The following is a 27,837-nucleotide window of genomic DNA, read 5'->3' on the forward strand; positions in this document are numbered from 1 at the left end:
AGAAAAAATGTCCTTTAAAAGTTAAGGTGGACTAGACATCTTTCCATAGGAGAATTAGTCAAGAAAGAAAAACAACCTACAGGTAGTTAAAAAATATTCTTTTAAGAAGAATACGATTCTTGATTCCCTGTCTCTCCTCCCCGCTTCCCCCTCTCCCGCACACCCCCTCCCCCAAGACTGAGTAATGCTTGGGAAGTTTCAGAGGCACGTGGTTGGTGAGGTCAACACCGCAAGGAGCCCGTTTTCAGTCTGGCTCTTTCTGTTTGATTTTGAACTTGCCCACGCGTGATGGAGTGAGCGCATGTCACCATGGCTGTTCCGATCAGTGCATCTGGGTAAACTGTTTTCTAGTGTGCCAGTGGTGTGTGTCAGTGGGTGTTGGCGGGGAGGGGGATCTGCTTAGTCAGTTTGGCCTCAAGCGGCTGAATAAAAGCTCTGGTCTGAATGAATGGGAGGGCTTTTGATGTCTCTTTTCTGTTATGAAGGGGACTTATGGTTTGTTTATTTGTTTTGAGGCTTATAAGTGATTTTGAAACTATTGCACTTTGCTTGGTTGGGGGGGGGGGTGTCAATATTGTGTTTTTAAATGTGTTCCCAATTGGTTAGAAGAATTGGGTTTATTTAAAAAACAAAACAGTTTGGTGCCTGTGCTCGAGGAGGAAAAGGAGCCCTTTATCCTCCTCCCCCTCTCACGGATGGGAGAGTAAAATAGAATGAAGAAGCTCCTCTCTCTCTCTCTCTCTCTCTCTCTCTCTCTCTCTCTCTCTCTCTCTCTCTCTGCCGTGAGATCTAACTAGACTGGAAGGGTTTGACAAACAATTAACAATCTTTCCCACTCAGCCGCTGTTTCCCAAAATAGCATCTCCTTGGCTGCCAGGGTAGATGGGGGCCTTCAGGGGAGGAAGACACAAAGGTGCCCTCTTTCTGAAGCCTGCGTCTCTGCGATCTTGAAGGCAGAGGGGAAACCCAGGGGATTAAATTAGCAGGCAGCCCAGGCTCCACCTGGAAGGGAAATAGATGATAGGCTTTAAAGACAGGAAACTGCTTCGTACTCCAAAATAATAATTTTCAAAAGCAACACATGATGGATGCTGGGGGCGGGGTTCTCTCCCCTCTGTTCATAATTTGGAAGGAAATCACCCTTTAAGGTGCAGCTCATGGAATGAGCCAGGTGCTCTGACATTCCTGCAATTCTGCTCACCTCGCCCCTTACTTGGAAGGACTATTCCAGCCAGCCCTTCCTTACACCTGACCCCCAGTCACAGAAATTGCTCAACGCCAGGTCTAGAGAGATCTGATTAGGGCTGGGGTTGCCTTTTCTTCTTCTTTCTCTGCCTTGTCCTCTTTCTTGCTTCCTTCCCTTTCCCCTGCTCTGCAGATGCTGCAGCCTGCCATGTTTACCTCTTCCTCTTCTCTGAAAAACTGCCTCTCACACTCCCACATGTCAATGTGCTCTGCCAGCCCAGGCTCTCGGAGATGTCTCCTGTCATGACTGGGGGTGTGGATGGGAAGGGAAAGCACACAATGCATTAAACAAAGGGAACAGACCAGCAGCACGCCGTCCAGAAGGTCGGGAGCCCGAAGATAGAGGAGGAAGGCGGAGGAACGGAAGGACCGAACATGCCCCCAGAGGATTAACGGATTACACATATCAAACTGGAGTCTAGATTTTGCTGTTTTTAAATTGCCCTGAAAATATACCCAGTGGGTATTAAAACAGCTATCAAAAACAGAGATCTGTTCCACAATTTAATTCACAATCCAGCTTCTAGAAGCTGTGGGCTTGGTTCCATTTGCATTGTGTATATGCTTCCCCTGCAACAGTGGCGTTCTAGCTCATGGTCTGATCATACAGCCACATCCCTCTGGGACTGGGACTTCCCGAGAGCAGCTGCGGGTCTCCTGTGTGTATCCTCAGTGCCTTGCATAGCACTTGGTCCAAAACACCCACTCAAATATTAGAAGGACTCAGAGTATTGGGGTGGATGGATGGGTAGATAGATAGACAGGTAGACAGATGGATGGGAGGCTAAATAGTAGAGGAAGACATTTGGAATACTCATACATTATCTCTGTTTCTCCTGATATTCTAGAAAAGGAGATATATAACCGGCAAACTTTCTTCTGACAGGTAGGCGAAACAGAGAAGTGATATGATTGATTCTGATGTTCCAACAAGACTTGCTCCCCATGTATCCTCTTCAGCACCTAGCATGGTACAGAGTTACACTCAGCACACAGTTGTTAAATTAATAACTTAGAGGGGAGCTATTTTCCTTGAAGAAAGGGTTTTCAGGAAAGAGGATGGAGGAGTGATACAAATACATTATCTTTCCTACCCTTGACTCCCTGAAACAACCTCAGGGTGAAAGAAGACCATGGACAGCCTTGTAACGTAAAGAGAGAAGAAGGGGAGTGCATGCATGTGGTGTGATATTTCCAAAGGACCCTCCTTCCAAGGCATTTGCAGCTGACTCAAATGTTAGACTTTCAGATCCAGAGATGCTTACATTCAAGGACTCTGCATGATCAAGGGACATTAGTTACGGAGCAAGGTTAGCGCCAGAACAGTAGGCAAAATTGAATGCTTGCAGCTCAGAGAGCACACTTCTTCTCTGCCCCAGCCGGAGTGGGGGAAAGGCTGTGTGAATCCATAAAGGGCTGGAATGATGCTAAGCAACTATGTGATTATGCAGGTATATAACCAAAATTGAGTATAAGGACAAGATAGCTCAATCTGGATTTGTCACTCAGTTAGCTTTAAGGCCATTCATGTATTCAATTCCTCCCCCACTGCCCAAGCGCCACAAAAAACAACAGAAACCTTGGAGAGCTGAGATTTACATAGGCCAGGAGCTTTACCAAATTCTGAACACAGAATGTGCCTGGGAGGTATTAGAAAGGGCAGTTAATTGGTTGGCTCCTGAATGTGTTAATCCTGAGCAAAGCGGTGTTACTGCCTCATTAGCACATTAATTCTACGGACTATTCTCTGCAGTCCTGTATCACTTAATATCCTGGGCATTTCTGGAGGTTGTTTTACAAAATCAGGTTGCATTGACAAGAATTGCAAACTAAGACTCTTGGCTCAAAAGCCCTTGTTCAGGAACATTTTAGATTAAGAAAAGATAAGGTTGTAAATACGTGCCTGAAATACTGAGCCTGGTTCTTCCTTCTCTGCTCAGAAAACCTGTGGTTGGTCGGGGCACGGTCAAGGTCCCTTGCCTCTACTGAAGTACGCAGTGAGAGGTAAGCGGTGTTGCAACCCCACCAACTATGCTGGAAATAGTCTCTGGTACCAGTGAAGGCCTCGGTGACCCCAGCTCTACACCCCCAGAACCACTCTCCCAAGTGAGAAGCGGGGCTCAGTTACTCCAAAGCCAGTCCTTCCAGTTGGAGTTCATTGCCACATTAATTTTTCATGCACCTTATTTTTGCATACATTTTCTACAGTCTTCTGCATGCATGTCTTTCTGCTTACTAGATTATAAAATGGTTCATGGTTGGGACCTTTTTTCAACTTCTGTTTCTCCAGTAGAATCCAGCCTACTGTCTTATATCTAATTAGTACCCCATAAATATCGTCTGCTTTGAATTTTTGAGAGAGAGAGAGCGAGCAGGGGATCATGGAAAGAACACCGGGTAAGGAATCAGATCTTCCCGTGGGTTCTGTCCCCTAGCCAGCCAGTGACCCTGTGCAAGTTAAGGCACTTCAGTCCTCAGGATCCTAATCTGTGACATGATGAGGTTCATGTAAGGTCCCTCTAGTTCCAACACACTAGAAAAAGAGGAATGAGAAGGATTTTTGAGTAGCCTAACTTTATTTGCTAAATTAGTGGCTGTGGAAGAATATTTAAAGGAAAAAGGAGATGAGATGTGTCCTAAATGTTTCTGGGATTTATTAAAATCTCTGCAGTTTGGGTTCTAAATGGACAAAATGTAAGAAGTCAGAAATAACCATTATAATATTTGAGTTAATCAACTTAAAAAATAAATTCTTCCACTTCCTTCATCAGATGAAGATTCACTGATTGTCTACTATGGCCCAGGCACAGCAAGGGCCCCGGAAACCCCAGGATGGGTATGGCCCCCTCCAGCGGTGCCTCCACACAGCTCACCTCCTTGTCGGGGAGACAGGCTGGTGGGAGTATAGAAATTCATTGTGATCAGTCCTACAAGAGGACTATGTGCAAAGACAAGGGTGGGATCGGAGGGCAAAGGTAACCCCTCTGTGATGCAGGGCAGGGGGCAAAGGGAGAGCTGGGGGCCAAGGCTCATGGTGCTGGAGAAAGAGGTTTGAGCCACTTATTTTTCTACTAGTTGCAGATGAAGATAATAAACAGAAAGATGGGGGTGGGTAATAGAGCTCCAGCCACTGTCCAACCCTTAATCTTCCCTCAAAGCACCTAGGACACCCCCTTTCCTGTGTTGTTCCCTGCAGTATCTCTAATATCTAGGGCAGTAACTGGCACATACTGTGTTCAAGCAATCGTTGAATGAGTGAACAAAAAGAATACAATAAACATCTCCTCTGTCACCTTGTCCCTAACTACCTTTTCACCAGTTCAGGATGGTACACGGTGGCATCAGAAGCCAAGGAAGATGCCAACAAAGGAAGTCTATTCAGTGATGTTAGTTCATGTCATGCATTGCAGAAAGGACAAGTGAAATTAGACTGAAACGTAGATTGGACAGGTGGGAGTGTCCCGGTGACCTCCCCAGCAACAGTGTAACTGGAGTGCTGGCGACATACAGCAGGCCTTTTGCAGAGCTTTGGAGCAGAAGTGAGGAGTGGAGACAGCTAGCAGACAGCCTGCTCTTAACTCGGTGCCATGAAGAAAGCAGAGAGAGAAACCCAGGACCTTGGGAGGGGTTCTGAAAGTTGAGAACGATTTGCTGAAAGGCAAGGAAACTTCCTCCAGGGGAGGGCCATAGGGAATAAGAGGAAAGGGAACCAACCAATATTAAAGTTCCCATCTTACTTAATCCTCCCAGCACTCTTGGGAAGGTGAGGGGCTGACGGGTGAGGAAAGGGGCTTGGAGATGGGTTTTAAAACTTGCTCAAGACATTGCCACAACACGGATAAACCTCCAGGGCATTATGCTAAGTGAAATAAGCCAGTCACAGAGACAAACATATGAGGTACCTAAAGTAGTCAAACCCATAGGAGAGAAAACAGAATGGAGGTTGCCAGGGGCTGGAAGAGGGGGGACAGAGTGGTGTTAATGGAGTCTAGACTAGAGTTTCAGTTTGGGAGGATGAAAAGTGCTGGACAACAATGCGAATGTACTTAATGCTACTGGACTGTATACTATAAATGGCTTAAATGGTGAACTTCTGTTATGTGTACTTTACCACAATTTTTAAAAAGTTCTTAGATCACACAGCTAGTAAACGGAGGAGGTGGGATTCAAACCCTTGTCTGTCTGGCTGGGAAATCTTTGCCCTTTTCTATATCTATCACACGAGTCTATGAAGTTGAAGCTACAGCAGGGAGAGGAATAACTGGTGGGGAAAGGTCTTGGGGGAGTCAGTAAGGGGTGGGATCTAGAGCCTAAGAAGAGGGACCAGCCCAGAGCAAAAAGTAGAACACCTCTGCTGAGGCTGAAGCAAAGGAGGTGAAGGGAGGTGGGTTGCAGGTCCCTTTGTGGCGGGGGAGATAAGGAACTTCTGAGAACCTCCGCTTTCTTTGTGAAGTTGGAGGCAAAGGCGGGACCAAGCAGGGAGCCTGAGGGAATGAAGAGCCTTTGGATAGCTGTTTTGGACAAAACCGACCAGGGTTATATGTACAAATAAATGTCACGCAGAGTTGAGATTATGGCCATTATGCCTAACTACGTACGTGGATAAATTCCATGGGGAGCTCCCTCTGAGGAAATAGGCAGTTACCGGAAGTTCATTCATTAGGTTGACACGTACAGGCACAATGGGAAGCATTAGTTATACCCCTAAGACACTAGGAGCCCCAGAAAATGGGTGATTTCCTTATAGACACAAGGTGCAGCTGTGAACAGCTAGAAAACAGCTGCTGCAAAGAAACCAGTTCGAGAACCAACAATCAAAACGGTTCAAGTGTAATCAGTCTCAAGTGGTAGCCCCCTGCCTGTGCAGAAAGAGGCTTAAACTTCACATCGCCTTGAGCTGCCACCATCAAGCAATGAGAATTTTCAGTCACACAGGTAGATGATGCTCGCCCTAGGGCCTCCTAGGCAGGGGCATCTTCAAATTATGAAAGACAGCAGCAAGATCCAGGCACCAAATACCTTTTGCCTTTTGTTCTATGGGGTTTGAAAACAGTGGAAATGTCCCCAATACTTCCCAAACAAATTACTTTTAATGTTATAACAGGGGATGACCAAATTCTAGTAATACAGCCTTTTCAGATCATTCTACTGTTAATGGGTCCCCTTGCGTATCTAATTTACAATCTATTGACTGCAAACTAAATGGGATTTTTCCAAAGAAGAGTTTTTGGGGTAGCTGTAATAACAGGCACAGATTACTTTAACGAGCTCAACTGTCATTCACTTTTATTATTCGGCCAATTTTTACATGAAACTAGTTTCATGTGAGCCAGATAATTACAAGTTATCCTAACAGAAATGAGTTGCTGCATTGTCCTTCAAATTAAAAAAAGGTATTCGGAAATAATTAGAGTCACAGGAAAGCATAAAGATAGTCCAGAGAGATGCCATGTACCCTTTGCCAAGTTTCCTCCATGGTTACATTTTATCATTACGGTACAATATTGAAAGCGAGAAACTGATACTGATACAAGATGTGTACATAGTTCTATGTCATTGTCACAGGTGTAGATTCGTGTGACCACCACTGCAATCAAGGCCTAGGACTACCATCACTAAAAGGTCTCTCTCATGCTACCTTTATAGTCACACCCACCCCCTGCCCCCACCATCCCTAACCCTGGCAACCACTTATCTGTTTTTCATCTCTATAATTCTGTCATTTCTGAAAATGTTGCAGAAATGGAATTATATGGTATGTGACCTTTTGAGATTGGCTCCCCCCACCCCCCACTCAGCATAATGCCCCTGAAATTCATTAAAATTGTTGCATATATAAATAGTTATCCCTTTTTGTTGCTGAGTAGTATTCCATAGCATAGAGGTAGCATTGTATAACCATTTTTCTATGGAGGTATGTTTTGGTTGTTTCCAGTTTCGGGCTATTACTGGTACACTTTAATGTGTACACCCTTAAATTGTCAGAAGTGTAACTGCTAGTAAGTACGTATCTCGTTTTTAAAGAAATATCCATGCTATTTTCCAGAATGTTGGTACCACTCTCTTTTCCCACCCACAATGAGTAAGTGATCCAGTTTCTCCACATCCTTATCAGAGTTCAGTGTTGTCACTACTTTTAATTTTAGCTGTTCGTATAGGTGTGGTGATAGCTCACTGTGGTCTTAATTGGCATTTCCCTAATGACTAGCGATGTTGAACATATTTTTGTAAAGACATGAAGTTTATAATTGGTTTCAGGGTTCCTTTTGGCAAATCATTTCACTCCCTCCAACCCTCAATTTTTTTTTTTCATCTGTAAAATGAGAAAATTTAACTGTATCACCCCTAAACAACCCTCCAGCTATAACCACTAGATCCACCCTGGGTGAGTTTGTTTGCAAGGTGAGGAGCTTTTAATTTTCCCTTTGGGCACCAGCTATTCCCATCTGCCAAGCACTGACAAGCAATGAATCTCAGCCGTGGCCTTCACTGACATTTCCATGAAATGTGTGACAACTCCCTACGGGCTTCATTTGGCCCTGAGGCCTTATTCAGCATTTAAGTCACATCATCAAAGGCTGAGCAAAAAGACTCGGGCTTTCAGGAATTTATAAGGGGCTTTATTGATTTTCTGATTCATTATAAAATTCTTATTCCTTTGTTCTCAAGGTTCACTACAGAGCAGGGTTTTGAGTAAGTGATACCTTACAATTTTCCCCAAGCATCCACCGAGTGCCTACTGTGTGCTGACAGAGTGGTGCACTAGAAAGAGCACAAGCCATATATGGAGAGGAGCTTCGGTTTGAATCATGCCTCTGCTACTTAGTAAGTAAATGTGACCTTGGCAAGACACACAACTTATCTGAACTGCAGCAACGTGAAGGTAACACCTGCTGGCAAAGTGTTATCAGGAATAGAGATAATCTATGTAAATGCCCAGTTCATAGTAAGCACTCAATAAATGGTAGCTACGATTACGTGGGACATAGGGAGGACATCCTGGAGAAAACCTAGAGGACAAGAGACATGACCTGTGCCACACCCGGTGCAATGTGCCTACACGCACGCACACACACACCTCAGTTAATTTCTACATTAACTAATGCTGGGAGACAGATAGTTGCAAACCTGGTTTTATAAAACGGAGGCTGAGAAGTTAAATAATTTAAGATCACCCTGATACTAAGTGAAGGAGATGGAATTCAAACTGTGTCCTTAAGGGGTTTATAGTCTAGCCAGAGAGATAAGCTGGGCAGAAATAGATAAGTACCAACGCAGAATGGCCAAGTGCCAGTTAAATAGCAGAGCCAAAAAGCATTTGCCAGTTTAAAGAGGGAGTTCATTCTGAGGATTGGCCAACTGGGGAAAGCAAAAGGAAACAGGATTAGAACTTGCTCTGTCTCCCTGAATACCCTTGAGTTCCTAGATGTCACCATCACAACTGCTTGTTGGTCCTGGAAGCCCAGCCCAGCTGCTGCAGGGACAGAGGCAGCCCTCAGCTCTCCCAGTCCTCCCTTCTCTCCCTCCTCCCATTCGTTAATGGAATATTCATATGCAGGTCGTCCTATTTCACTCTGAAGTTTTATCCAACCTGTGTTTTTCAGCATTATCACAAAAGGTCACTGTCAGAGTGGTAATTCTTCTATTAACACAAAACCCAGGTCTATTTTATAGAAATATGTTCTAGATTATCTTTCTTGAAATCCTTTTCTATGATGTGAGCTTGAATTGCTTATAAGCGTATGTCTGGGCCATTTCTGCACTTGGTAATTTTCAAAACATCTCTTTTGGGCTCTATTGCCTATGTAGTCTGGCTCACAGTGGGTACTGCTGAAATTCATTTTGCCAATATACTGTGTATTGAGCGGTTCCTATGTGCCAGGCACTGGAACATAGAAGGTATGTTCTATGAATGGCTGATTAACTAATGAAGGCCATAAGAATCTAATTTGAATATCAATATCCATGGCCGATTATTCGTAAATAAACTCTGCAGCATTAATGAAAATATAGTGTATGCAGTGACATACAGAAAAACTCCCAATTCCTTGTGGCAGGAAACAATCCTTGACAATTTCATCATTGGGCGTATAAACACGTCATCATGTAGATGGACTTTGAGTCAGCAAAGCTGGGCAAATTCACACATCTTTGAAATTTGATCTTAATTTCAATTGCAAAGGCCTAAATTGGGTTAGAGCAGCTTGCCTTCTGTCTTCACCGCTCCTCCTCAATCCTCAGGGATCAATGACTAATTCATTCTTTAAAAGTAAGGTAGAGGGCAGCCCAAAGACTCAGCCTCAGGGATTCCATCTGGTTTGCAACTTCCTGTGTGTAATGCACAGACTACGTATTTTAGCTGTTTTGTGAGTAACAGAGTACAGGCTTTAAGATCTTTTAAAGCATGTCAAAGGGTTCTATTCAGCAGCTGATGAGACTCCAAATGTTTTCCTTATTATTCCTAGCCCTCCAAGTTTCTCCAGAATTGTCACCGTTTAGTGTCTTTTCACGTTGTCCCCAAAATTCTCTATTTATGCTACTGTCATGTTGCTCAGAAAAAAAAAAAAAAATAGAGCTTTTATTCAGTTCGGGTAACACCTTAGATCCACACCGGTACACATCAAAAAGGAAAAAAAAGCAAAGACTGCCTTAGCTAGAAGTTGAATATCTCATTTCTTTCTTGGTTTCACTTCCTTTTCCATTCTGGTGGCTTCCCATTTTGGTCTGTGGCCTCCTGTTCCCTCAATTTATTTTCCGTTTGAGAAGCTGTTTTCTCTAAAGCTGTTTTTCTTGATTGTTCTCACTCTCTGGCCCTGTTTTGCTTCTTCAGAGGTCTGGCTGCCGCCGCGGCACTGGCCTCAGACCCAGCCTCTGCTGGCCAGGGACCCAGGCCAACCTGGCCTTCCACTCAGTCCCTCAGCTCCACCGTCCAGCTCCAACCGGCTCGGCTCAGAACCTTCTGGTCCCTAACATTCTCTCACACAAAACCCTGCCAAGGGACAAATGCAGACGCTCCTGCCTAATGGGCTCGGCGAACATGGAATTCAGGGAAGGAGGGGGAGAGGAAAAAGTATACATGATCAGTCCTTAGAAGGAGCAGTTTCACATGCTCCTTAGGTCATTAATAATAACTGATGAAATTTGTATTTCAAGAACTGTAATGAATTAAAGACCCAAATGACAATAGGAAAAAAAAAAGTCCAGATTATATAACAGCTCTACAGACCTTACGAATGAAAAGGTATCTGTTAGGTATCAGATTTGGGGCCCCCAAGATGACTTAGAACTCATACCTCAGCACCTCTTCTCGTAGCCTTTAAGAAAAATGGTGCTTTGAGTAAGAACCTTTGAATTCTGTCCTTATCCCTAATATGTGTATGTGTGTGTGTGGGGGGGGGTGGAGTGTGGTTAGAATGTTTGGGATCCCTAATGTCACAGGCAAGGCAACGACAAGATAAAGTATTAAATAATGTTAATGCTGTAGAAACCTTGGAAGAGTTCAGACTAGTCTTTGGGGCATTGATCCTGAGCTCTGGAATGTCTTATGATCCTGAGTGGGATATTTCCCCTCTATGATTTCAGTTGTAAGATGACACTGTTCTTTTGCACCAGTACATGAGGCCTAGCTAATTAAAATACTATACTGGTTCATTCAAGAAGTATTTACTGGGTTCCTACTACATTCAAGGCATCGTGCAAAGAGACTGTGTAATATGACAAAAATTTAAAAATAGATAGCCATAAATAAACTCCATGATAGGATTATGTAAAACCTTTCAGATAATTTTAGCTCTTTGGATATACAAACAGGGCTTCCAGTTCCACTGTTTTGAATAAACTGACCTGTTTTTTTCCACTACTACCCCTCTCTTCCAAATCAATTCATTCATCTTAGTCTACTGCCAATTTCCATCTATTTTCTAATGGTATGACCAGAGCTGCCATGCAATGTTGTGCCCTGCACACCAAGGGGGCAAACAGGGCAGAAATCCATTCTATGTTTTGCTGATTAAGCCATGTCACCCAGCCTGGGTCAGTGTCCATCCAAAGGAACAATTCTCTAATTTGACAAATGCCCCCTATATGTATTAGCTGTGGCCCTGCTCATGTCCTCAGGTGGCTTACAAGCCAGACATAGAATAAATGGGCAGAGCTGTGTTGTGATCAAACAAGATTCATAACAAAGACACATCGGTTTTTGTTTGTTTTTTAATATATTTTTATTGTTGATAGTATTACAGATATCTCCCATCCCCCCCTTTCCCTCACTCCTCCAATCCCTTACCGCACCCCCTCCCCTCGCCCAGGTATAAAGACACATTTAATGGCATATATGGCGCTTATCTTCACTTATTTCTGTTAGTGGCCATATTTGGTGTCCTTTTTACTCAGCCAAGCCTACTGTGGGGAAGCAAAAAGAAAACTTGTTGGGGAAGGAGGCCACAGTGAAAGCCTTGGTGAGGTCCCCTGGAGCCACAATACAAGTTCCCCATGGTCTGAGTGTTTCCAGAAATCTTATGTCCAGGAGAGTCCAAGATCCTGGGACCTGAACTCATACTTAACTCACTGAAAAACATCAGCATCTTCCCTCTGGTAGATTTTGGCCTTCTTACTGAGAATCAAAGATGACAGGTGAACAAGAGGCAAACAACTGTGAAGATTTTAGGGGTACAATAAGGCGGATCAAGGGGTGTTAATTCTCACAGTGGGGCTTTTATTTACTCTCAGTGGGTGGGGAATAAGCATGGAGAATAAGCATATTTATAAAGGTGAGTCAGGCCCATCTACAATAAGCCAGTAGAAAAAAGACAGAAATTGAACACTATTCTGATAAACATACTATCATTTTTATAGTAAAAGGTTGCACTTGGGTCTAGATCTTTGTAGTTCCACTGAAGGTGATAATATGTCTGATAGTTATTGTCCTTACTCTCCCACAGAAGACAGAAAGAATGAGATCACTTCCATAATCAGACCATGCATATTTCCAAGATTCCAAGCTACCAGGCAGAGATGCCAGAAGAATGGGACACTCTGGCTTTCTCTCGGGCCAGGAATATGTGAAGTGATCCGGCTATTCACAGGGCACCGTAGAAACTCGCTGGCTGCTCTCAGGGGTGGTCCAAGGCTGTCTGTAGGGCCACAGTCATGGCACCCACGGTTCAAAGCTCTTGCATAATACATTCTCATGATGGAAGAAAAAGGCCACTTCATGATGCAGTGAGGTGCTCTTCACTGGTGGTATTCAAGTGGAGCCTGGATGCTCAAGTCAAAGGCACTGGCGAAGACATTGCTGGCCTTCATATGGAAGGATATCTCCAGCTCTGAGATTCTCTCATTTACTTGTAGATCATCGTTGACAGATGGGATGTAGGGTAGTGTTGTATCATGAGACAAGCAAAAGGTAGAGCCAAATGTGATAAAGGAGTCCATCAGAAGAGCTTGAAAGCTGACAGTCTTTTGGGAGCCAAAGAATGAAGAAACCTTTGTGGCTCCTGTCTTTCTGCCATAAATGTTCAGTCCTGTAACATCCATGTCTGTGGTGGGTGTGGTCAAGAGCTTTGAGCACTGGACTTGAGTCGATAGGGGGCAGAGGTGACCGTGGTCCCCAGAGGAGAGACAACTGGAAAAGAGCTGTCCCCAATTATTGATCTGGTGCAGGAAGGTAGATGACTTCATTTTTCTCTGAAAGAAAGACTTTTTAGTCAGATACGTGCATTTTTCCTGATAGCTCAAAAAAAGATTATGCAATGTTCAGCAAAATCTGAGAAGCTGCCATTGACATTTTTAGCCTGCTTTGTCAAGATTCTCTCAGTACTTGACAAATTTTAACTCAAATTCACACACTCCACAAGATAAAAAGCAGGAACTCAGTGTCTCATTCTTGAGACAGGTGTGTCATTGTAAAACTTTTTTAAAATTTTCTTTTTTGTGTTGTTTTTTTGTTTGTTTCTTTGTTTTTTCTTTTTGCTTCAGCCATTCTTATTTCTTAGATTGAGATTAGTGCTGTACTTTGTAAAGAGAACAGAATGATCCACTAACTCTGAGCTGATTTTCTAATAAAAGGGGATGTTTTTTACTTTGATCTAATAATATGCTTTATACCATAGCACTTGAATTGGGGTTGAAATCTGTGGTTATGAAGCAATACCAAAGTCCTGGCCCACACTGGGTTCAAACCCAAAATCCGGGTCTCATCAATATTATGCTGTGATCAACCTGAGCATCTACTGAAATCGGGGGTGGGAGTAGTGTGGGGGGAGATGACCTTAAAATACAGCAGAAATCATGTCTGTCTTTTGCATTCCTATATCCCAGCATCCAGTACAGTGCCTGGAACATAGTAGGTATTTAATACATATATATGGAATGGTTTCCCCAAGGTATCAAGAACCTATATCCCTCCCATCTCTCCTTCCCCTTTGCCTTACCCCAATTCCCATTTTCCAAAGGTATCTACTTTTCAACATTTTATGTGTTGAAAGATGAATTTAGAAGGAAAAGGAATTTCATATAATTGGGTCAGAAAATGTTTGTCAAAATGGGAAAACTTACTGATGTCTTGAAACAAAGGACAAAATAAAAAGTCAATAGTAATTAATAATAAGGATATAGTTTAGAAAAAGACAAATCAAGATCACTCTGTCTTCTCTGACCCAACTTCTGGGAGGACAGTTCACCTGGACAGAAGTTGTCCTATTCTGTTGATGTCAGGCATCACCTATGAAACAGACCACTCTCCTTGCAAGCATTATCCACGTGCATGTTCCCAATATGGTGGGAGAGGTGTTCCTTCTGTGATCACAAAGTGTGGACCAACTCACATCTAAATGGAGGGTAGAGTGGTAAGTGCAGAAAATAAAGTTTGGGGGCTGTGGGAGTGATAATCTGCAGCCCCTCGGGCCCTTCCACATGCCTCTCACCTTGGGGCCTCCTTCTCCAGGCCAGGCAGCCAACTCCAGCCAGGACCATGGCGAGGACAATGGACCCAGAGACAGCTTTGACCACCAGAAGGATAGCTTCTGACCCTAAAAGCATGCATATGGGGGGAAATCCACAAGTCCTTCTCCCGCTCTGTATTAACTTTTGGGCACTTTTGTCCCTGTGATCATCGGGAAGCCCAACACCATTTTTCTTACTCCTGCTTCTCACTTCACGGATCCATGCAGGGCAGTCATCTAAAACAGGGGACAGTAGCTCTCAAAGTGGGGTCTGAATGCCCCAGGGGTCTTCAAGCAAGACCCTTCAGAGAGTCCACGAGGTCCAAGTCATGACTTCCCTTTCCTTATCTCTCACATGTGCACAGTGGGGCTTTCCAGAGGCTGCATCACATGTGAGGACACCATCGCTCTGATAGCTCATGAAATGTGTACTCGTATTTTCTTGAGTTTAAATGTTAAAATTTTTAATATAGTAAGTAGCAATAGAGAAAACCCACATAAATAAAAGCTCTTTGGGATCCTCAGTCTTTAAGAACACAAGGAATCCCTGAGACCAAAAGGTGAGAGAGCCTCTGATTTAAAAGACGCATTCTAAAGCATCCAGTGATCCCCCTCGCTGCTCGCCCCCCTTCCTCGTCTCACTTCCCAGACAGCACACCCTGTCCTTACCCTGAGGGACCTGAAGAACCATTTGGACGTCACAGTGCTCCACATGACAGGAGTAAAGGTCGCTGCTCTCAGAATCCAGCTCCACAGACACCCATGTCTGATAGGTCCCATCTCCACTGGGAAGAATACCTCCATAATCCATTTCTTGGGTCATTTCTTCCCCATTTTTCATCCAAATCATGGAAATTTCAGGGGGGTAAAAGCCATAAGCTCTGCAGACAAGAGTTGTAATCCCTGGAAAAGTTTCTTTGCGACTTACTTTGACCAGTGGGGGTTCTAGGAAAAAGAAGATAAAGTTAAATAGAAATATCTTATGTACTGAGCATACAATATCAGAACTTGGTGACTGGGTTTCCCAATTAATTTTCTTCATTGCAGGAAACATCTAAAACCAAGAATGACCCGGAACCCAGTTTCAACAACAACAAATTTATTGTGCACTTCCTGCTAGGGCAGTGTGCTCAAGAATAATGCATGTGTTGCTGAGCCATGTAACTGAGCTACAGAAGTTGTACGTAACTGTGACAAGTAATTCAGCAAAAGTTTGGAGATTAGAACTCAGCACTCCTTTTTCTCAATTCTGTGCTTATGCAAAGATATCACAGCCATCTCCGCTCAGCTTTGGCTTTGAATTGCCTTTGAACTCAAGTTGGTACTTTGGTGATTGCTGTGGTTTGAATGTTTGTGTCCCCCCCCCCGCCCCCACCCCAAATTCATATGTTGAAATCCCAGCCCCCAAAGATGATGGTATTAGGAGGTGAGGCCTTTGGGAGGTGCTTAAGTCATGAGGGTAAAACCTTCAAAAATGAGATTAGTGCCTTATAAACGAAGTTCCAGAGAAATTCCTTGTCCCCAGCCACCATGTGAAAATACAGCAAGAAATCAGCAGTCTGCAACCTGAAACAGTGTCCTCATCTGACGACGCAGGCACCCTGATCCCGGACCTCCAGCCTCCATAACTGTGGGAATACATTTCTGTTGTTTGTAGGTTACCCAGCCTGTGGTATTTTCTATGGCAGCCCGAATGGACTACGACAGTGACTGTCATCAGATACAAACATATGGAACAGGTCACGTCACAGTTATGCCCTCCAAGGGGCTATGGACATTCATATCCTGGAGGAGCTCCAGCAGTGACAGCAAAGAAACTGTCCATTTGTGGTCTTGCTTCCTCTTAACCATTCTGCTCATTTTCCATATGGTGCTGTCCTTAGTGTTTCCTGTTGACACTGGGTCACATTGAGACATGAGCCACACAGAGCCCAATGCCATCCCTGGAGGGGCTGCTTCCTGTTTGTCTCTACTCACTTCCTCACCCCACGGTGCTACCTGCCACCGAGATACAGGAGGAGCCCTCGTCTCAACAATACCTCCCTCCCAGTTCTGTTTTCTGTGGCATATAGTTTAGAAGGAGAAAAGGCTTTCCAACATTAACAAGAAAATATAAACGCCTCCGAGAGGAACTCTGCTTGTTGCCTGTAAGAAATGATCCCAGGTCCTTTCCTAGGAGTGGGTTTTGACCAATGGGTTGAGACACCTTTAGGACACTCGGGGTAGAGAGAGAGTAGGCTTGGAGGGGGAGCAGCTATGCTGAAGTTAGACTTCCCACACTGCTCACGCACACCCCTGGTATGCAAGCTTCCCCCATTTTCCCAAAGAGTACTCGCCCTCAAATCCCAGTTAAACTCTGTCTTCCTTCTCCTAGTTCTGGTTTCACTGAGAACAGCAGGCCTGGCAACTGGGTTCTCTGTTCGAAAAGGTTATGCCACTAATCACGCTGAGGAAGTAGAGACTCTCACAGCTTCTCTTCAGACCTGGCTGGCCTCGGCCTAAAATGCCTCATGATTAAGGGTCCCATGCAACCCCAAGGTGGCCCTAGACTTCAACCAGATCCTGAGTGGTCAGATGTTTTTCAATCTGGCAACAATACCATTTAATGGGTAAACAGAGACCTATAGTATACAAAGAGCTTTCATATACATTATTTCACAGCAATTTCTGTGAGGTAGGCATATCATTTACTTAATTTACTCACGGTTATTGCTTTGCTGGCCTAGCCTCTATTAGCCCCATTTTTTCTCATAACAAGAACCCCGTCTCCTGACAAGCACACTCCCTATATTGGAAAATTAGCCCACCCCACCCCAACATGTTGCTTCTTTTAAGAGGTACCATTCTTGCATGTGCCCTGGCAGGAACTTGAACTGTGACCTCCTGGTTCATAGGTCAACGTTTAACCACTGAGCCATGCCGGCTGGGCAAGAGGTACCATTCTTAACCCTGACACCGAAACATAACCCAAGCTGTGTGTCCTGGCTGCTCTCTCTTTGCGAGCTCCCAGATCTAGTATCAGGCCGTCTGTGCCCTGCTCTGTGCCCCAGGAGGCTGTGCTCACCAGACTGCACTCCAGGGCTCCCTTGCCCCCAGCTACCTACTGGGTCTGGCCTCTGGGAGGAGAACCCTTAGCAAAAGATCAGAAAACTAGAAGAGAGAGTGGCTAGGAATTCGTCCACCAGGTGCCCAGCCATTGCAGTCTGCTATTGACCATGGTCCTCCATAGCCACAGCTCTTGCTAGAAGGTTCTTCCAGGGTACCAGCCCTTGTGGGGTTCTGGTAACAATAGTCCCTTCCCTTCTGCCTTCAGATCCAGGAGGAGTAATGGCTTCCCTCTGCTGCAAGTCCCTTAACCGGTGTCCTCAACCCTGATTGCATCTATGTAAATAATCTTGTTACTGACTTCCCAGTTAAACCATCCTGAGTGTGCCATTTGGTTCTTGTCAGGACTCTGTAACCCATGGCCAGTCTTAGAAACTTCTCCTGATGTGCACAGTGATTAGTGCAAGAGGTGGCACATGATCCAACTGAGGCCAATCAGAGTCCTCCTATAATTTTAAAAAAAAAAATTTGTAGCTAGAACTAGGAGAGAGAAGCCCATTCTTCCAGAATGGTGAAACTACAAGGACATGAGCTTTGTGTTGGCTACCACCACCTCCCCTTGGAGAAAACCATTCAAATCTTGGTTTTAATTCCTTGGATCCCCACACTGCCCTGATTTCTGCCTGATAAATAACCTCCCCCCTTACGCTTAGGCCAGTTAGCGTAGGTTTCTGTTAACTGCAACCATTAAAATTGAGATTGTTACTTAGCTAGTGAGTAGGAGACTTGAAGCTCAAACTCTAGTTACCTGCCTCCATAGGCAGGCTCTTAGAGAGATAGTCCACACTCATAACTGGGGCCCTGATGCCTCCCGAGGGCCGGCCACAGCTCCGGAAAGCCCACCATTAAAGACCACCCCTGAGGGAAGAGGCACATTGTGTCTAGGAGTTTCCTATAGCATGATACAGGCAAATTCACTTTGAATAAGATTATAAGGGGAAAGTTCTGTATTAACTAAAAGTTAACTGATTAAATCCTTATCGTTAATGTGTAAGGAGCTTTTCACCGAAAGAAATCTTATCATAAATCCTTTACTAAGCAAAGACCCTCTGTCTCTCTTCTTTGTAAGTCCAGATTTCACTCACACTGGCGTTATGGGAGCCCTTAGTTACCACACAACTTGTAAGAACTGCTCCACTGCCCAAAGTGTTGCCCAGCTTATCACTGTCAGGAGATGGAAGGATTCGTCTCACTGGATCCCCACAAAAGAAGGTGTCCCCAGGGGTACTCCACTCTCTCAAGTGGGATTGCTGAATCTCGTCAAGATGCTGATAAAAGCAAGTAGGGAAAGTTTTCACAGGGAGTCATAGATCATGATGGTCTGACTAACAAGGTGTGTTTCAGAGTAAGGTGAATATAACCTAGATTAGAGGAAGTTATAAAACCAGGGTTCTGGGGGTGCGGGGACAAGGTGTTCTCCCTTCTTTTTACCTGTTCTTTGTAGAGTGTCTTTCCCATACTCCAGGAATCTCTTTAACCAGGCGATACATTCTTCTTCCAGCCAATTCTTCTGATATTGTAACTCATGCCAATTGGCCTCCCACGCCCTCTTGGTGATGTGAGCCACATTATCTACAGCTGTCCAGGAGAGCGTGTCTTTATCAAAGATAATGAAATCCTGTCCGTCATATGCATATTGCAAAAATCCTGTGGTGCTTCCATCCTCCAGCAACTCACAGCCAATCATCCTCTGGTAAGTGTGAAAGCCTGCAACACATACAGGCCGGGAAAGGGTTCACACAGGGTGTGGAGGTGAATGCCCTGGGGATGGGAGTGGGGTGTGGCTGGGAGCATCCTCCACCCCAGGACAGAGCACCCCACAGGCCCACCACGGCATCACTGTCTCCAGGAGGTTCCTGTGACATGATCCCATCTAGCCACAGATATTCGTGGCATACTTACTGTGTGCCAAAGGATTGTGATCATTCCTGCCTTGGGGAACTATAGGATAACTCCTATAAGAGCAATGATTAATGGGTAAACTTTATAGTGCAGTGGAGCGAGAGATATGCAGGAGCCAGGAATATCCCTGGAAAAGTTAATGTCCTAAGTCACTATGCACACGTGAGCAACTCACTCAGCCTGGCCACCAGGAAATGAGACACAGAATGGCCACATTTAGATGGGAAAGGAGAAGATACAGGTCACCAGCCTGAATGATATTGGGATCAGGACACAGGGGGCAAAGGACAAAGGGCTCCTAGGGACGACAGACAATTTGGAAGATGCACAGGGCAGATGGCAGGCACGGAACCCCATCCAGCAAATTGTCCAGGCTTTGCCAAAAGCCACAGAAAAGGCAACTCGGCAAAAGCTTTCACGCGCTGTCGGCCCAGGAACCGGTCTTGGCCGGGGTGGGCCCCAGGGAGGGGAAGCAATCTGCTGCGCTCACACCTGAGTGATTGTAGTGTCTCTGCAGGCGCTCCAGTTCCACCTTGAACGTCTGCTGCCAGCCCCGCAGCAGCTGCGTGTACCTCTCCCAGTGATCCGGCGCCAGGTGCTCCGCCATCCACGGCGCCCGCGGCTCCTTCAGCCGAGAGACACTGTCGTATGTGGTGATGGGATGAGAGTCCACGTACCCCACTGAGAGAAATTCAGGGATCCCATGGCCAGGTTCTGAAACGCCCAGGCGGAAATATCTCAGAGAGTGAGTCCCTGGGAGGGAGGGAAAGAAGGAAGATATTTAGAGTCACAGACCATCCAGGCCCATAAGCTGCCGTCTCTTTAATCCCCACGCACTGCTCCATGTTCAGTGGCGCCCACTCCTCCCTGGACCGGCTGCTGCCTCCTCTTACAGAATCATTGTCCCAGGAACTGGGGCTGCAAAGGGCTTGAGAACTTTAGCCCAAGACCTGGAGCCTTTTTCATAAAGGGGAGCAGAGCTGAAATCGAATTTATTTGGAGTCTGCAAAAGTATGCTTTTATCTGTCACTGACTTTGAAACTGTGCTATTTCTCCACATCTGGAAAGGTTCTATGGCTTTGCAGATATGCAACTGTTTAAAGATGGAGGCAAAAGGAAGAACAGACTGTGAACATTAGTTCTCACACCTCCCTGATATCCGTCTGTGTATTCAGCAGACATCTGAGCGCCTCCTCTGTGCCAGGCTGTGCACTAGGCCCTGCACACACAACAGACAAGACGGATGCAAGTGTCTGCCCTTATGGGGGGAAGGGAGGAGACAGACAATGCAAAATAAATGAAATGTATAACATGCCTTTAAAAAAGGGCAATGGAGAAAAATAAAGCTGCAAAGAGGACTAAGCAATACAATTTTAAACAGCAATGGTTAGGGAAGGCCTCCCCAAGAAGGTGACTTCTGTAGGGAATGAGGGGGTCAGGCAGATATCTGGGGACAGCAGTCCAGGCAGGGGGGACTGTGCAAAGGTCCTGCGGAAAGGACCTGCCTGGCATGTTCCAAGAGCAGCAAGAAGGCCTGTGGCTGGAGAAATGGGTAGGAATTGCTTCCACAGTTATTCATAGAAAAAAAAAAAAACACCTTACAGAAATCAAATTCTAGGCATAGAATGAGGGAGGAGAAGGAATAAGGAATTGGGGAAAAAAGATGGTGTTACTGAGCTAAGTCGGATTGGTATAGAAGTGCCCTTGGAATATGGGGTTCCATGTATGACAGCTGGGTCTACATGCGTAGAACATGCCACCAAGTTAAAAAAAAAAAATAAAGGTATTAACATCGTGGGGCATTTCTGCTCAACGGGAGAATCTTTTCTAAATGAACATCACTGGCATTACCACACACAATATTGACAATTCTTGTAATGTCGCTTTCTTCTTAAAAATATCACTTCATAAAAGTCTGCATTACTAGAGTTTATAAGAGGTAAGTAAAGAGAACTATGGTCTGTCGACAATGCTGCCCAAGTCCAGTGTTCTGCCCTTTTCTCCAACCTCAATCTCAGTCTAATTCCTGGTTGCGGAGCAGCTCTCTGTCAGCCAGCCCTGACTTGAAAGGCTGCTCCGCCCCCAGAGGCTGGCCTCCATCTGTCCATCATCTGCCTGTCCACCCCTCCTGCAGCTGCAGCCTGGCCCCACTCCAGGATATCTCAGCCCTCTCCCCTTTCTTCACTGTGGGCCTAGTTATCCATCTGGTGTGTCCATAGGTACGAGTCACGCTTGCTCCTTAGTTGGGCTTCCAAAATGCGACCTCAGCTGTGATGGGAGAGTGGCGGACAGATGTTAAATCAGTGACTCAACAGAAGAGAGAGGGGAAAGTCCATCATCCCCTCTCTCATGGTACCTTAGACCCTGTGATCATTTATATCCTATGGATACATTACCCGGATGATCAGATGAAGTAGAATTATGAAGGTTGAATCACTTGAAAAGACCTATATTTGATCATTTTTTATCTCCTAAAATGGCAATTTCATATGATCCCATCTAAAAAAATCTTCTGATTCTTTCTTCTTGCTCCAATAATTATGAAATTGGGATTCTCTCTTCCTTTCCACGAATAGACTATCAGTATCAACTCACTTATTGAACTGAAATCTACGATTTTGAATTTGGTCTGTTCAGGCCAGTAAAACTGCTTCTCAAAGGGCCTCCGCTGCCTGTCCCAAGAGCCTCTGATAGTCATTGCTGGGAAGCCTGAGCAACACAACCGAACAACTCTTACACCAGACACAGTGGTTACTTAGTGTCCTAAATTATGTTCCTTTAACTTATAGATTAACTGACGAGGCCACTTTTACAAAAGGCTGTAAAAATCACTGGTTATAAAATAATTGATAGTGTTTTCAGATATGCATCCATGGGGGCAATTTTTATTTATTGGGTATGTACCATGTACATGGAATTGTGAGCAATGTTAGGAAGAGAAAAACAAATCAGATACTAGTTCTTCCCTCCAGGAACGTACAGTACTACAGAACTTGTAACATAAATAAATACAGTGCAATGATACATAGCAGCAAGTAGTTAAGTGACATGATCGAGTGCTCAGAGGAGAGAGAGCTGCTCTCTCGTGAAGCAATCCAGAAATGCTCCAAGGAGGAGGTGATGATCCTTCCACCAAATTGGGCCTTCAAAGAGCTATGGAGGGCCACAGCAACTGAGTCATAACCATGAGAATGGCACTTATTTATTGAGCATGTACCGTGTGCTAGGTACCAGGCTAAGCCTTTGGTAATGCGTTTCATTTACCCTTCATAGCAACCTTATGAGATAGGTTCTAAAATTCCCATTTCAATAGGTTCAGAGAGATGAAGAAATGGCCCAAGATCATCCTTAGAATCCATACGTGGAGGAGCCAGGATTCACTCCCCTCTGTCTTGACACCCAACTGGTCCTAAGGCAGGGGCACTTCTCCAGCCCAGACTATTATAGGCTCCCCTCTCCACCACCATTGCTCTCTCCTGCCCCCTTGTGTCTAGAATGATTCACTGTCACTGATTCCCCTAGTCCCTAGAGGCTCAGGCTTTAGAGCCCTCCTACAAGAAGCGGTGGGCCCTGATTGGATAACCAGGTCAACAAAGTCCCTATTATTTGCTGATCCTCCCAAGTAGCCTGATGCCTTAATACAGTCAGAATGACTATGATTTCTGGGAACCACTGTTTGGAATTTCAGGCATCTTGGGAATGAGGGGGAGAAGTGGATGGTGATATTTTTAGTTAAGAGAACCCTTGGACACTTCTCAAACCAAGCATTCAGTGAATGTGGACGGTTCTATAAGCAGCCAGAACTCATCTAACTGCAGGAACTTACTTAGGGCATGAAAGTGCTGAACGGGACAGTTTGACATTTTAGCTACTCTTTGGAGGCCACCCTTTTGGAGGTTACCAATGTCTCCTTTTGTATAAGTTTTATTCTTTTCTGAATTTGCAGTAGGCATAGTCCTAGAGCTAGGGATGCAACAACGAACTCGTCAAAGCCCCAGCCCTATAAGCTAATTTCTAGAAGATAGTGATGAAAATTGTGAAGAAAAATAAAGCAGATGAAAAGTGTGAAGAAGGCTGATCTTTTAGACAGAAGGATCAGGAAAGTCCTCTCTGAGCAGGCGGCAGTTGAGCAGAGATGTGAATGAAGTGAGGAAGGGAGTCATGGGAGAAGAACCTTCCAGAAAGAACAGCAAGCCCAAGTCCTGAGGAGGTTGTGTTTAAGGAATAGCAAGGACACCACTGTAGGACCATGTAGCGCATGAGAGAAGGAATGAATGAATGAGCCCTGGTGGGGGGTTTTCTTCTCGCTATACAATGATGACCGTGTGTCTCATATTTCCCAGGGAAATTCCAATTTTGTGAATTTTATTGAAGTCATAACAAAACCTGATTTGATACTTATATTCTTGAAAGGGTTTTGATAATAAATATAAATTTGGACATCTGAAACAATGTCCCTTGTCATCTATCTCAATCTGGGTTTCATAAAGCAAGTGGGGTAAGAGGATGGCTAAGTTCAATGGATTTTAGAGAAAACAGATATTCCAACTAGTCAGAAAAAATATCTACAAATTACTTGAATCTCTCCAATTTAGACAGATTCCATGTCAACCAAGAAGAAGAGAGCCTTAGGGGAGTAAAACGTCGTCTTGGAGAAATTTCTGCTGCATGTACCTTGGTAACAGCTCCATGGAAACCGACTGAAGTCTAATAAAGTCTATAGCAAATGCCCATATTTCCCAACATTAACTCTTTGAACTCAAGGTCATTTCTAAACAGATAATCTGTAAGTCTGTGTTTTTATACTAGCTCAGTTGTCAATTTAGGGGGCCTAGACACCATTAGTCTTTATCTGTGAAGGATTCCATCATTTGTGAGGCAAACTGATACCACAGATTGATATGCATCCATAAAATTATGAGTAATTTCAAGAGTCTGACCTTGGTTATTTCAAGATTAAGCATACAAACCACATATGGCTATGTAAGGGAGATCCTATGCAGGGCCCTAGCTAACTGCAGCCACCAGGGACAGTTTCACACAGGTTGAAATGAAGAACAGGATGAGTTGTAAAGCATGAAACAACATTTTTTGGTTTTTTGTTTTCATACACATTCTGCAACTACAGTAAACCACAGTTGCAATTGTACAGTCGTAATTACCGCTCAAGTTCTCTCTGGCTCACAGTCAGATAATTTCAGTTTCTTAGGGACATGACCTTTGAACATAAATTCACTCAGGAGGCATTTATTAAGTGTCTACTGGTCACTAGGTAGTGCTGGGGAAATAAAGAAAAGAAAAATGACGAGATCTCTCCCTGGCTTTAAGGAAAGCCTTGAAGGAAAGATTTTTGCAAATAGGAAATTAAAAAACTGTGAACAGGAGCTATGGGAGCACACAGGGGGGAGCAGTCTACTGCAGGCTATGGAGCCGATGAAAGCAACACACTGGAAGCGAAATTGGAGTTATCGTGACACTTCCTAGAGCTGTGCTCCCAAGCACTCCCTGCATTTTCACCTCTAGAAGCTCCTACGCAGGGCCAGCATGAGGCTCATATACCAATTAGACCAAGTCTTTTTTAATAACCCTGGCTCTCTTCCCTATCAGCATCCCTCAGTGCTCAAGAACTCTCAGTCAGGGTCATGGCAGGAAATAGCCTTCACTCCAGATGAGTAACATGAAGAGACCTTGAGAAGGGACTCCTTGTATGGGAGGTATGAGCAAGGTTAAGAAAAAAAAAAAAAAAGGGATAAGAGGTCCAGACGCTAGCAATGATGGGAAGCCTTTACCACCCCTAGAGTTGCAGAGGTAAGAATAGCAAATTGTGTTCCCCAAGCCCAGTGGGAGCTGGACCCGTATGAAGAGGGGCTAGTCAGGGGAAATTATATTGCAGAGGGACACCGCTACCACTGGAGACATTACAGAAATGGGAAAAGGGAAGATGAAATACCCTGAACTGTCTTTCCTCCTTGCTCTCTGACCTCTCTCCTGTCAGTGTCTCCCATTGGGTGGAAATCAACCTGCAACCTGTAGGCGTCATCCTCCAGGGCACAAGATAGGACAGAGAAGGATGACGTCTAGGAGTGAAAAGGAGAATAACCAGAACAAAGTGAGCCTGCCTACCCTTTACAGAGGACTGGCTTTGTTTCACATCCACCATTACCAAAGTTCCAGGTGTCCGCGTCCAGAGGCGCTGTGACATTGCGAGAACCCCTGAACTGTGGGCGAGAGACCTGACTGCTCATTACGTGGGCTGGGTTTCTTAGCCTGACCCAGGGGTTAGTGCGACCACAGCATGAAAGATTATGTTCAGCGGGTATTGTGGTCACATTATTGGACAGCTCTTTACGGATCAAATGTAGCAACATATATGCGCCTTTTACCTTCCGGAAATAGCACCCTTTTCTCCCTTCTTCTGCCCATAATTTCTCTCTGTCCCTCATCTCCCAATCTTTCCCATTTCTGATTTAAATGGTGGGATTTTTCTGGGTTAAATTTCTGCAGAAGTAGGACCGATGTCTGTCTTGTTCACGGTCGCAACTCCAAAAGTGGCTGGCACGTGGTGGGCCATCAACCAACATTTGTGTGGTTAATACACAGATGATTTGCAAGAGCTCCTTCCCGTCATCTCAGGAGTCACCGCCTACTGCGGCGCTGACGCAGGTGGAGACCCCGCCTGCTGCCGCCCAGGGAGTGCAGCCCGAGCAGGAAGAGGAGTTGCTGAGGGCACAGAGCCTGGTGCTTCCAGCCATGGACCTGCTCGGGTTTTGGGGGGTAACCGTAGGCACCTGCTTCCCCAGTGACACGGGCCCTAAGCCATGGAAAACTCCTCCTGGGCTCAGTTGATACCGCTCACACCCGGGAAGCAAGTCCAGAACCAGGGTTTTATCTTTCTGGGACCTTTGGTCACAGGTGGAGCTTGTGGTGAGGAAGAAAAACAAACCGGCGCGAGGACTCTGCTCCACTGTTCAAACCCCTGAAACTCTGACCACATCCCAGGAGACTCGGGAAGCCAGTGAAGAGGAGAAACAGACGTAAGAGAAAGGGTCTGAGCAGAAAACAGGGAGCAGTGCTCAGAGGAAAGTGAGGCAGCTCCCCGGAAGGTCCTTCCGGAATGGCTTCCGCCCCGTCGGAAGGGGTGACACTGAAATCCTGCACGCGGGAGCTGGGAACTGTTCACTAGTCCAGCCTCCGGCACGGCCCGGGTGTATTAAACACGCTTTTCCGCCCGGCTTCGTCCACATTCCGCCGCGAGTTTTAGGAAGACAAGCTGTTCCCCCTCGGCGGCCTCAGCTCCGGAGTTCGGAGCAGAGAGAACTTGGGATACTCACGGGCCACGCTGCGCTTCACCGTAAATACAATGAGGAGGGGTAACAGGAGCACCATCAGCCCTTCTAAAATGCTTTCTTTCAGATTCTTTTAATCAAAACACCGGCAGGTCCCAGCAGATCTTTCAGGGACCTAAACTCCACCCACTCTTCAGGGTTTAGAAACTGCTCGAAGCTCAGGGCCCTCTCCCAATAAAAACGGCGGATATATGCAGTGTCATCAGTTGCTAGGCCGAATAGAGAAAGAAAAAAAAAAACACCCAAAACACGAGCGCTTCCAGATTCACTTTTAACCCTTTGTTGGCTTCAGGCGCCGCTTGATCCTTTTGGTATGCCTGTCTCAAACCTGTTCCCAATCTTTTAAAATTATTATCATTATTTTTCAATTACAGTTGGCATACAATATCATATTAGTTTCAGGTGCCCTATTCCCAACGTTTAAAATATTTACAGAGCACAGCTATGTGTAAAGCACAGGGAACAAAAAGATTAGTCATTCCTTGTCCCCCCAGGGAGCACAAAAGAAAAGAAGCCTTTATTTCTTCACTGGAGCATAGATTTCACCGTAGAAGGATGTGCAAGATTCACACAAGGTCCCAGGACTTGCAACTCCCTGCCCCGGCTTCCTACAATGCAATAGTCCATACAGCTGATAGAGCACATATCACTTAGCCAGTCTTATCATTTTTAGCTTAGGTCTATTTTCCCTGATGCTTGCACCCAGTACAATAAACTAAAAAAATAAAAATAAATTTTTTTTAATGCTTTAATAAAGGAGAGCAAGTAAAAGGCCTAAAAGTAGATTCTGAGGGGCAGCCACTTGGCTTGTTTGATTAGCAATCTTCAGGATTAAGCTCTGACTACATTGTGATCAGGAGAGTGTGACAAGTTGAGAAGCAGCAGCTTAAGCTTTTCCAGGGAACTGGGGGACAGGCCTAGGCAGGAAGTAGAGGTGACTGGGAGAGATGAGTGGAGTCAAGGCTACGAGGACCCAGGTTTGCATCATAGCTACTTGACCTTCAAGATAACCCCAAATTGAGCTGAGGCTCAGTTTCTTCAACTGAAAAAGCAAATCCTGGCATATATTTCATGAAGTTGTTGAAGTATTAAATGAAGTTATGTTTATGATGTACCTGGTAGGTATTAGAACTATACAAATTGATTTCCTTCTGTGGTAGGTAAATACCGATCCCTCCCCCACCTCCCCCTCCCCCCCACACACATCTTAAAGATATGCACATCCTAATCTCCAGAACCTGTGACAGTTACTTTATGTGACAAAAGGGATTTAGTCTATATGGTTGAATTAGTAATCT

The 27,837-nt window shown here is 45.0% G+C and overlaps 1 protein-coding gene and 1 long non-coding RNA gene across 7 annotated transcripts; one reads left to right on the plus strand and one right to left on the minus strand.

Moving 5' to 3' along the window:
• Positions 1-215: 215 nt before the first annotated feature.
• On the plus strand, positions 216-12,525 carry LOC132221322 (uncharacterized). Of its 2 annotated transcripts, none has more exons than XR_009449949.1 (2): positions 216-335; positions 12,186-12,525. It is a non-coding gene; the product is annotated as an uncharacterized LOC132221322 (long non-coding RNA). The 2 variants fall into 2 exon arrangements; XR_009449948.1 differs by lacking the exon at positions 216-335 and adding an exon at positions 7,205-8,128.
• Positions 11,522-26,689, minus strand: LOC132221318 (major histocompatibility complex class I-related gene protein). 5 transcript variants are annotated; one of them, XM_059675552.1, is made up of 6 exons: positions 26,525-26,688; positions 19,686-19,946; positions 18,723-18,998; positions 14,856-15,131; positions 14,169-14,273; positions 11,522-12,930 (listed from the first exon to the last, which is right to left on the minus strand). In XM_059675552.1, exons 1-6 carry the CDS (start codon positions 26,577-26,579, stop codon positions 12,890-12,892), a joined length of 1,014 nt encoding a protein of 337 aa, XP_059531535.1. In that variant the 5' UTR covers positions 26,580-26,688; the 3' UTR covers positions 11,522-12,889. The 5 variants fall into 5 exon arrangements, with proteins under 5 accessions (XP_059531535.1, XP_059531534.1, XP_059531532.1 ...); XM_059675551.1 differs by lacking the exon at positions 26,525-26,688 and adding an exon at positions 25,317-25,559; XM_059675549.1 differs by lacking the exon at positions 11,522-12,930 and adding an exon at positions 12,939-14,071 and having other exon boundaries at positions 26,525-26,689.
• Between the last annotated feature and the right edge of the window lie 1,148 nt (positions 26,690-27,837).

This window comes from Myotis daubentonii, chromosome 18 (genome assembly GCF_963259705.1).
Source record: "Myotis daubentonii chromosome 18, mMyoDau2.1, whole genome shotgun sequence".
NCBI classification, from domain to species: domain Eukaryota; kingdom Metazoa; phylum Chordata; class Mammalia; order Chiroptera; family Vespertilionidae; genus Myotis; species Myotis daubentonii.

Bases quoted from the DNA above. Each gene is read 5' to 3' on its own strand.
- LOC132221318 (XM_059675548.1), bottom strand. From the start codon at position 25,395: ATGTCACAGCGCCTCTGGACGCGGACACCTGGAACTTTGGTAATGGTG. The intron at 19,947-25,316 runs GTAGGCAGGCTC...CCTCCCTCCCAG, and splicing joins AAGCCAGTCCTCTGTAAAGG to GGACTCACTCTCTGAGATAT. The intron at 14,072-14,168 runs GTGAGAGGCATG...CCCTCCATTTAG, and splicing joins CTGGAGAAGGAGGCCCCAAG to ATGTGAGTTGGTCCACACTT.